This window comes from Brachypodium distachyon, chromosome 1, assembly GCF_000005505.3.
Source record: "Brachypodium distachyon strain Bd21 chromosome 1, Brachypodium_distachyon_v3.0, whole genome shotgun sequence".
Lineage (NCBI taxonomy): Eukaryota > Viridiplantae > Streptophyta > Magnoliopsida > Poales > Poaceae > Brachypodium > Brachypodium distachyon.
This window is the reverse complement of record NC_016131.3, coordinates 31,446,826-31,457,436: the sequence shown is the minus strand read 5'-3', so window position 1 is coordinate 31,457,436 and position 10,611 is coordinate 31,446,826. Positions and strand designations below refer to the sequence as shown.

Genomic DNA, 10,611 nt, shown 5'->3' with positions numbered 1-10,611 from the left:
TGGAGCAAGCTAGCTGCTCCCTCAGTTATTGATGTGCACGTACATATTTTAAAAAGTTTACTTTCGTCGTCACTTCCCATGCCAATTTTGTTGAACATGCAAGCGTACCATCTCAGCAAGCCCATCTTATTGTCACCTGTTTGACCTTCAAGTCTGCATATTGTTGGCTGCTTGACCTTAACAATAAAAAAATGAAGTCGTGCATTTCTTTTTTTTAAGATGTATGTATTCATTTACATTTTTTTAATTAACTAGCTGAAATGCCCGTGCGTTGCAACGGAACAACAAAATAAAATGATACATTAAAAAATATGCATCAAAACCTCACTTTGCTCTTCTTTAACGATTACCAAATATCCCTTTAAAAAGATTTCTTTCGAAGATTGTGTCTCTATGCTCTAGTCTCTCAAAATAGAACAATACACTTCCTTCTGAAAAATATATAACATCACCCGGTCAAAAAAGTTTTGAGACGGAATCACTTAATTTTTTAGTTCTCTCCACTATCTCACTTCAGCAGTTAAAACAAAGAGTTAGAAGGAGCAACAAATTTATGTTTTGGCATCTGGATGTTCGTTTATGAGTATAGACATTTGATTATTTTGTTGAGTATGACTATTTTGATTTTCCTGGTTTTCTAAAGGAGCTTATTAATATTAGATTAAATCAAGCCTAATTAATAAACTGGCAGTGCACATGTATTTTTTTTCCAATTATTTGCTCGAGTTGTTCGGCGGATCTGACTTGTGGGCAGTTCAGACGACTTGACGTCATTGGCCTCTCGGCTATCTGTCTGCTCGTAGTCCTGTCTCTGCGTGACGACCGGAGTCCGTTTTATATGGCCGGCAAGTATTAAATGTGGCAACTCGCCCGCAGATATCTAACCCAAATGGGTAGGATATGGGTCGACGTTTATGCCCATGGGTGCACCCGATGGATTGCCCGATTACTCATGGATAGGGTATGGGTATAGGTTTATACTCATGGATATCCAATGGGTCGCCCAGTTAATATTTTAATTAAATAAATATTATTTTTATTATATAATATGTGGACTCTTTGATTTTTTTTAGCGAAATGTGGACTCTTTGATCAATAAGGATTAACGGATGAACCCTGTTGTAAGAAAAAAAAAGACCAAGTGCAAAATTGGTCCAGTAGCCCTGACTCGATGACCCATCAACTTGGCCTGTTTGTCCATATCTCTCGCTCCGTCAGGCTCACAAAAGAAAGGTATCGAAGCACCTTCTCCCATCTCCAATTCTACACTCGGCCATCATCTCTCGTTCTCTCTACTAAGCCCTAGGCGCCGCCACCATTCTCTCTCGCAGTCTGTCTCGTCAGCTTCTTCTAACAATTCGCCATCTCCTCGTGTAATTTAGCCCTAGGAGGAGACGGTCGTGGCTGGGAAATGGAAGAGGGACCAGCCGTGGCCGCGCCTGGGACACAGAGGGGACGGCCGTGGCTTCGATTCCTTGCCCGATGGGTGCTCGATCGGGTCTCATCTTCTGACTCCCATAATGTTTCGGCGGAGCGATCTTTTTCTTGTCAGATTCGGAGTTGTTGCCCGACTCTCGTAACGATCCCGCTGCCGATCTCTCGCGGAGTTTCAGTCCAATTCGGTGCAGGTAACGAGCCAGCCGGCTTAGTATGCCTAATATACATGCAATCTTGGGGCCCACAAATTTTTTGGGAATTTTTGACAGACGACGATGAAGAGAACGGTCCGTATTTTTTTGATAGGTATAAATTTACATGATGGATCAAGCTAGCTGCTCCCTCTGTCATTGATGTGCAAGTACACATATATTTAAAAAAGTTTACTTTCGTTGTCACTTACACCAATAATATGTGAACCAATAATATGCGAACATGGCACAAAACTCTTCTATATCTAAATAAAGACCCTCACTATATACTCTTCTATATCTAAATAAAGACCCTCACTATATACTATTTCAACATACAAGCATGTCATCTCAGCAGGCTCATCTCATTGCCATGCAAACCATGACACCTCATAAAGTCATGCATATCGTTGGCTGTCTGACCTAATTTTTTTTATTAAGTCATGCATTTCTTTTTCAAGCCATGTATGCATCCATTTACATTTTTATATTAATCTATCAATTCAAACATGCCACCTGTCGTGTGTGAGAGCATGGACACCGGGAGTGAGAGCACCTCTTTTTTGTTTAGATAGTACGTGTGGCGTGAGAGCGTTCCAAACTTCGCCGGTGAGGACTTCGTCTCCGTTCAATTTACCCAGGTTCGGGCCACCCGGAGGTGTAATAGTCTACGTCCTCCTTTGAATTTGTATTGATGTTGGCGTATGGATCAAGGGAGGTTACAACGAGTGGCAGGAGCGGCGAGCTCAAGCCTATTCTACGGTGGCTCTCGGAGGAGGGAGGAGAGACGCTACTCTTCCCCGGCGGCCGGAAACCCAACCCTTCTCCTACCTCGAGCTCTATGTGCCTGGTCTAACCCTGATGCCAACTTCCTTTGTGTGGAAGCCAAGGGCCTCCTTTTATAGTTCAAGGGGACACCGCAATGGTGGACAAGGTCACGCGCCGAGCCTGCTGCCATAGGAGGAGTATCCTCTCTACAAGACAAATATGAAAATGTCCACCTGCACCGCGGCTCTGTCCGAAGTGATCTGTACACGGCCCGGGGTACAGAGAAGCTTTCGGCCCTGTCGGGGCCGAACTAGTGATAATCTTGGCACGGGATGGACGCTCGCTGGGGAAAAGATAAAAGCGGGCCCCGGGTCTGGGAAAGGAGAGAATAGCCACTGGGTTTCCAGGAAGGCATTCCCTAGATGGTGGTTCCGAGGGATACCCCCTCCACGGGAATCTTTACTTTGACATGGTGGGGCCGCGGTCCGTGCTCCTAGGGTCTGGGATACCTCCGTATCCCCGGAGCCGACAGTAGCCCCTGAGCATTGATCCGTTAGAAGGCAAGTGCTGGAGTAGAGCTTGTTGTCGGGCGATGCCCACCTAAGAGTGACGGACACGGGCCCACCAAGCAATGAGTGCCTGACGCCGCGCGTGCCCGTTGGCGTGCCGGAGTGGAAAAGACCTGCCGCGTCTTGACGTGGCCTTGACCGCTGTGAGCGGCGGCCTCGATTCCCGCACTCCGTGGGAGGACCATTGCATTCTTGGGTTCGTGGGTGTGCTAATTGGGGCGGTTTCAGAGGAATTGAGGGGAAGGGCAAAGGGCTAGCCTTTGAGCATACGAAGGCGCCACCACTTCCTTCCTCCTCACATTCCCCTTCCTCTGCCCGCAGCTAGCCGCAGCTCAACTCATTCGTCTTCCTCCTTGCTCCACTGCATCCCTTGACCAAGACCATGGCTTTCTCGTAGCACAGGGGTTACTCACCTGAACACGAGGGCTCCTTGCCCGAGCACGAGGGTTCCTCGCAGGAGCCAGGGACAGTCGACCGCCGGTTACATGACGCGTTTTACAATGACAAAGGGCTCGTCGGGGGCGATGCGGTGGAGGAACTACTTCCCTTCGCTCCCCATGGGACCATCAAGCCTGCCCAGGCCCCGGGGGTGACCGCGGAGGACGTGCAGATCTTTGAGTGCTTCATCCGAGCCGGGCTGATGTCTCCTTTGTCGAGCTTCGCCCGCGCCGTTCTGGAGACATTAGAGTTATCCGTTCCGCAACTCCATCCCAGGCTCATGGGCGCCAAAGTAGGAGCCGAGGACCCGCTGAGGTAAGCAGTGACGTATTCTCTTCCCGGACACCAGGCCAGGCGCCCCCCGCGGAGCCTTGAGGCCCCGGGTCCGAGAAAGGAGAGAATAGTCATTGGGTTTCCGGCAAGGCATTTCCGGATGGCGGTTCCCGGGGATACCCCCTACCTGGGAAGCCTTACTCTAACATGGGGCCGCGGCCCGTGCTCCCAAGGTCTGGGATACCCCCGTATCCCGGAGCCGACGCCACCTCATATTTTCAATAATGTCTTCTTCTCTTTTTGAGAAAGTTTTTCTCTTTCATACATCATTTTGTCACACACTTCATAGATTTTAATTCTATTTTTTTGTTAGTGTTAATTGAGGGTAAGCATATATTTATGTATTTTTTTTAAACGATTAGGCAGCATCGCAAGGGGCATCCTCTAGTTTTTGTAGAAATCGGTTTATACAAGCCAGTTGATCTTAAAATAAAGAAAATCTTAGAGAGCGAATGCTTCTCCCCCGTTATTGATCCGGGGGAAGGAGAAATACACTGCAATCAGCGGCTCGGCAGTGGGGGGAAGAAATGCATCGCAGAGATGTATGGAAAGGCGTTAACGGCCCAAAACTTTTCTACTCTACAATCATACACCAGATACCCCCCTTGCTCCTCAGAACATAGATGGGTAGGCCTAAACAAAAAAGAACTTAGATGGGTACAGGGCCTGTTTGGATTGTTATATTTTTAGTAGAAAGGTTGGTATGGTTCAACTTTGACGGAAGTTAAACTAAATACCAGCCCTTTTTCACACAAAAAATACAACGTTTTAAAGTAGGCCTAGTGGATCACTCCATCAGCATTGAGTAATTTTTAGTTCGACTGGCCCAAACAACTAAATCATTAGAGAACCACGGAAGTTTACAGATCTGGATGTTTGATTCTGATACCATGTTGAATTTGGTATTACTATTTCAAGAGGTTCAGGCGTTCAGCAATCACACAACATTATGCAATTCACTCACAGAAACACCAGAATGTGAGTAAAGACCTCCAAAAAGGAAAGCTTGCATAAAATTTATTTGTTTTTTTATGGTAACATGATTTCCCTTGATAATTGTGCCACCAACTTATTTTGATTCACTCTTTACACGAATTTTAGAGTTTGCAAATATCAATGGCGAAACTTGTCCCGTTAGATACTCAGTTCAGGATGCCAGATGCTTTGTAGGATTCGACGCTGTCCCGGAGGGTTTCCTCTACAGGCCTGAAGGTCCACCCTAGCTTCTGAAGTTTCTCCGAACTAAAAACAGTATTTTCTTCCACTTCCGCAAAGCTACAACGAAAAATTGGAAAGAGAAATAAGCTGCATCCATGTTAAGTATGGAAAAGCTGGAACCCATTAGTGATATGCTGAAAAAATTTCATTGGCTGCCCCACTTTACTTTGCACTTTGATGATTTCCGCCCTGTGCCACTCAAATGTGGAGTATGGGGCCACTTGTAAGTGAGACAAAACGGGGCAAATGATCAAAGTGCAGAGTAAGTGGGGCAAATGATCAAATCCTCCTGCAAAGTACAAGCTAAACGGTATGGATACATGGAAAATATTAGAATACCGTAAATGTGACACTATATATGCTCTATCCAATTAAGATCCCCATGCAAGTACTTCTGACTTCTAAGCGATGCAATCGTATGCTTACCCCAGGAAAAAACAAATGGACTTGAACTCTACACAAGGCTAACAATAGCCCCTAGGTTATTTATCCTTCCTTTTAAGGGAATGCCAACGATTTTATGAAATGTAGAATTAAAATAGCCATAGCAGAGATAATAAGATAAAACAAAGTTGCCTGCTGAGAAAGAGCTTACTTTTTGGGATAAGTGTAAGTTGGATATAAGGTCTTGAGTATGTTTATCATATCAGAGACTTTAATAGGAGATGAACTGCAGATGTACCGTCCAGATGCCTCAGTATTTTCATATGTGAAAAGAAGAGCATTGGCAACATCACGAACATCCACTATATTCCTGAGTTTATTTTCTACAGTCTCATGTTCTCCTGCAAAAGGAAAGAATTTCATTTTTACAGAAACAGAACTATAAGCCAAAACTAGTTTGGTGCTTCAAAACATCTTGATATTAAAAATATGAAGGTCTTCTTTTCTATTGAGTAATAGCTTTCTTCACTTGGAAAGAAGCAACCGATTGAAGACATCATTTCTAATATAACTTAAACACTGCAATGCTAAATGCATTCCCACTTTAATTTATATAATTGCATAAAAACCAAGAGAAAACTAATCTAACAACGCAATACACCTACCTTTGAAATAATTAAGGAGGATTTTGCTGCTCGAATTTACTGTAGACTGCATCAAAGGTCCAATTACCAATGATGGGCAGATAGTAACAATGTCCAGCCCAGTTTTTGCTGCATAAGCAAAAGCCTCACGCTCTGCCAGCGTTTTCGAAAGGAAATACCAATCCTGCCAAGATAACAACACATACAATTTATTTTGAATAGGTAATCCAGAACAAGAGATTATTACAATATCAAGACACCAAGACTATTTTTGTGGTTAGCAGAAGAACATTTTATTATCAGATAGCTTCATGTTTAAAAAGGCAAACTGAAAAACAGAAACAGGGCGCATGGATAAACAGTCACTTTGAGTTGAAACCAAATTTCAGCACGTGAAAACAATGAATTTAAGTTATCTTGGGATAAAAACAACAACCTTTTATGGATTTTCAAGTTATCAGGTAGAGATTTAGGAGCCAAATCATGGACTTTTTTTCCCAAAAAGGAGGGTAAGCCAACTCGTGGACTGAATGCTAAGTGAACTAATTTGACAACTAGTGCTGAAAAGGCATCACAAACTTTGCTCTTTCCCAAGGACATCTCATGCATAACAAAAGCTGATAATATGTATGGTCGAAAGCTTTAACAAGCACACTAGATCTTCCATGAAACAAGACATCTAGGTAGTTCCACCAATGGTGTACCTACGAGCTTCAAGAAAAAGAGAAATATGCCACAATTCTCACATGAGATTAAAAATATCCCTTAATTTGGTGTGTCTTCACTACAATTACGGCAAATCCACAACAGTTAGATGTTAATTACAACATATTTAAACTTAAGGGATAAAGAAGGGTTCTTCAACAAAATATTTAATTGGGAAAGATAGTAATTGTTCATATGGGATCTGGGCTGTGAAGATCAATCCCTGGCGGTTCGAATTCAATGGAAGATGCAGATTACAGAGGATCAAGATTCAAGGGGAGTGGGCTAGTTAATGATTATGTCATGGCCTCATGGGTGTTTAGGACTTTGGGTCATGGCCCATAGTGCAGCGCAGCACCCAGCGACGTAGTCCCACACAATGATAAAACTCAACCATAAAATCACTTACAGCTCGTTTGGCACCCATCATTTGGGCATAGAATTGTAGAATTCATTTTGAATTCAAAAAACAACTTGTTTGGTTGGCACGGAATTAGCCACAGGAATTCAATCTCAAATTCCATGGAATCACACTATAACTAGCCTCAATTCCTCTCTAAAAGCCATCATTTCTCTAAAATTGTCTCTCACTCTTCAATTCCATGTGGTAGACAAACATGATTTTTTAACCCGGAATTCAAATTCAACCAAATGAAATCCTATCAAAAATTGGATTTCATTTCATTTTGATCAAATGAAATGAATTCTTGGTTGCCAAACAAGCTCTTATTAATAATATCATATATTCCAAGTCAAATATTGATTAAAGAGATATGAGCCTATGTAATATCCCATGCGTGCTAAACAATCTTGTTAGCACACCAAGAGTTAGCAACTGTAGAGGTGTTGCCTCACGTACCGCATTCTTTCTGCAGAGGTCCTCGTCTGACCAGCTCTCTTCATCAAAGGCTTTACCCTTAGGCCAGTTAGGATTAACGGCAACAGCAGCAACTGAAGAGACCATGACAACTCGCTTAACTTTTGCCTCATAGCAAGCCTTCAACACATTCAGTGTACCTGTTACAGCAGGAGCTATGACCTCTGCCTGCAAACCAGCAAACAATATATTATGACAATATGTACTTGTCTCTTGAAATTAACTAACTGTAGTTACATCTATGTAATAGAACTGGTAAAACAATAGTAATCGCTGGCAGGTGAGCTTCATACCAGATAGCCTGATACTAAACAATTAACCAGACAATATACTATGTCTGCTATCATGAACTATGTTGTGGGAAAACATGAATTTCTTGAAAGCGTGGTCAAATGTTGCAGATGTCACGCTTTATGCAGCAAATTCAGCATGCCTCCTATGAATTAGAATTGGTGCTTTTAGGGGATTCTTTGATAACATCCTTGAGATAATTTCCATCCAAGGTAGAGAAAACATTATATCTAGCTGAGGAAATGAAGCCATACATAGTTGTTGGCAGATTACATTCTACTAAATCACTACTTGAGTTATATTTTCCTGTTCACCCTGAAATCCCACTTAATTATAAAACACATGTCGTTGAAGACTCACCTCAGGGTTGTTTGATCGGCTGGAAGGGACGGGACTAGCAACATGGAAGACACCCTCACAGCCAGCGACTGCCGACGCTACACTGTCGTAGTCCAACAGGTCAGCCTTGACCAGCTGCAACCTTTCCTCGGCACCTTCTAGCACCTTGAGATGAGCGTTCTTACCATCACCTGCAGCGCATGGCCACGCACAAAATACAACAACATCATCATCGCATATAACGAAATTATCGGTCCATCATAACAAGTGTGCCCGAGTATAATCTTCAAATTTTAAGAATCACCAAAGTACGATCTAATTCTTGTGATTTCATCTCAACTTTGCACGTTACGCTCTATGACATCTTAAAAAAAGTGTTGGCATCACAAATTTAGGATCTCATTTCTGTAAAACAAAATTGGTCTAAAAAAGCTTCTGTTGACTTCCAACAACCACATATGGTCGGCTTTCCTGCTTCTACCATATGAACATAACTACCTTCTGCTAATCTATAATACACTAGTACTATCTAATTCCTTTTTTGCCGAAAAGGAGGAACAATATCTATTCCTTCATAGTACCTCATACTCCTGCAATATAAATCATCGACGGGATATCCAAGCATAAAACAGATCTTCAGGACGTGCGTGGATGTAGGGCGGGGGGCAGGGTGAGGTATTGTGTGCCCTTACCAGGATCGCGGACGGTGCCGCGGACAGCGTGGTGGCCCCTGGAGAGGAGGAGCTTGACGAGCCAGGAGGCGATGAAGCCTCCTGCGCCGGTCACGCACACGCTCTTCCTCGCCGCCGCCGCCGCCTCCATGCTTGCTCTTCTCCTCCCCGCTGGCCGCTCCTCTGCTGCTCGGAGTTTGGTTGCTGTTCCGCGTCTCGAGACGCTGCGCGGAGGTGGAAGATGTAAACTATCCAGAGACCAGAGCGGTCGTCTTTGGTTGCGAGCGTCTTTTTTTGTGACAGCTAGGGGTTGCGAACGTCTTTATGCTTTGTTCTTTTCATCTACTCTTCGAACTAAGATGATTCCCTTTCAAGTTTCAAAAATAAACTAAGGATGATTCTTCTCGTTATTTTTTAAAAGCACCATTATCACGTGGCCAAGCAGAGGGTACATGTGTTTTTTATAGTCCGAAAGGAACACGCCGTCTGCCAATACGAGGGTCGGCGCAGTCGGGAGCAGATCGGAACTTTTTTTTCTCAAGAAAACGTAAAAGTTTTGCGTCCCGATGCATTGATAGAAAAAAATTTATGTACAAGACCACACAGGGCCGCACCTGAAATACAACGCGACGCGCCTAACTAGAGACAGCCGGCAGCAACGCCCCGAGGCTTGCCGCGCCCGCAGTCACCCAACATCTAGCATCAGCTTTGATCAAGTCAAGGAGGGAGGTGACGTTGGGGGTTGCGTTGTCGAAGACGGCGGCGTTGCGATGCTTCCAGATAGACCACGCCGTAAGCATGATCAGGGACGCCATGCCCTTCCGCACGGTGGGAGGAAAGGAGCGGATGGACTCCAGCCACCAAGTCGCAAAAGAAACGGCGGCGGTCGGCGGGACGTAGGTGGAGCGGATCCAAGAGAGAGCTTCTTGCCAAAGAACGTGGGAGAACAGGCAGTCCACAAGAAGGTGGTTCATGGTCTCCAAGGTCTGGTTACACAACAAGCATCGTGGCGCGTGGGTCAGCCCATGACGTGCCCGTCTCTCAACAGTTCAGCAACGGTCCTAGCAAGCTAACCAAATGAAGAATTTCACCCGTTGAGGGGTCCAAGTTTTCCAGTTCAGCTTCCAGGTGTTGGAGGTGATCCCACCCTGAAAGAGGGCCCGGTAGCAAGACTTGGACAAGTACTGGCCATCTGTCGTCCACCGCCAGGAGAGGACAACAATCGAAGCAGATCGGGACTTGGGGAGAGGAAGGACCGAAGGAGAGAGCAAGAATAAGAGGAAGGAAAAAAAAAGGTTTGTGTCACTGACAAGTAGGTCCCAAGTGTCATTGTGATGTATGTAGGTCCCAAGTGTCATTGTGATGTATGAAAGGAAATGTGGAATGAAAGGTTTAGAGAACTTGCTGGAGCAGAGGCAATTTCCACCCCTCAATTTGTTCTCTCCTATCGCTAAAACTGATTTTAGAAAATCTTTTAGAGATGCTCTAAAGCTCAGTTTGTGGTTGTTGAACGCCTAAATTGTATTACAAACTTATTTTATGATGATCCACCATGAAAAAGTACACATGAAAGTAGGAAAAAAAATTGTTAACCAAAGATGAAAAATAAGCAAAAGCTGGTACAACAAGCTAGATTATCATAATCAACCTCAATACCGGACAGTTCCAAGTTAAGTGACCCCTAACTATTTAGAAAATGTCCATATTATTAAATTTGGTAAAACAAGGAATTATGGGTGTCAAACC

At 44.1% G+C, this 10,611-nt stretch overlaps 1 protein-coding gene across 1 annotated transcript; it reads right to left on the bottom strand.

The window, feature by feature from the left end:
- Positions 1–4,715: 4,715 nt before the first annotated feature.
- Positions 4,716–9,171, bottom strand: LOC100822207 (cinnamoyl-CoA reductase 1). The gene is made up of 6 exons (XM_003563553.4): positions 8,887–9,171; positions 8,216–8,385; positions 7,547–7,732; positions 6,004–6,166; positions 5,550–5,739; positions 4,716–5,011 (listed from the first exon to the last, which is right to left on the bottom strand). Exons 1-6 carry the CDS (start codon positions 9,014–9,016, stop codon positions 4,879–4,881), a joined length of 972 nt encoding a protein of 323 aa, XP_003563601.1. The 5' UTR covers positions 9,017–9,171; the 3' UTR covers positions 4,716–4,878.
- Between the last annotated feature and the right edge of the window lie 1,440 nt (positions 9,172–10,611).

Coding starts and splice junctions, on each gene's coding strand:
- LOC100822207 (XM_003563553.4), bottom strand. CDS start 9,016: ATGGAGGCGGCGGCGGCGGCGAGGAAGAGCGTGTGCGTGACCGGCGCA. Junction 8,386..8,886: donor CGGCACCGTCCGCGATCCTG/GTAAGGGCACAC, acceptor CATGCGCTGCAG/GTGATGGTAAGAACGCTCAT. Junction 5,740..6,003: donor CCTCCTTAATTATTTCAAAG/GTAGGTGTATTG, acceptor TTCCTTTTGCAG/GAGAACATGAGACTGTAGAA.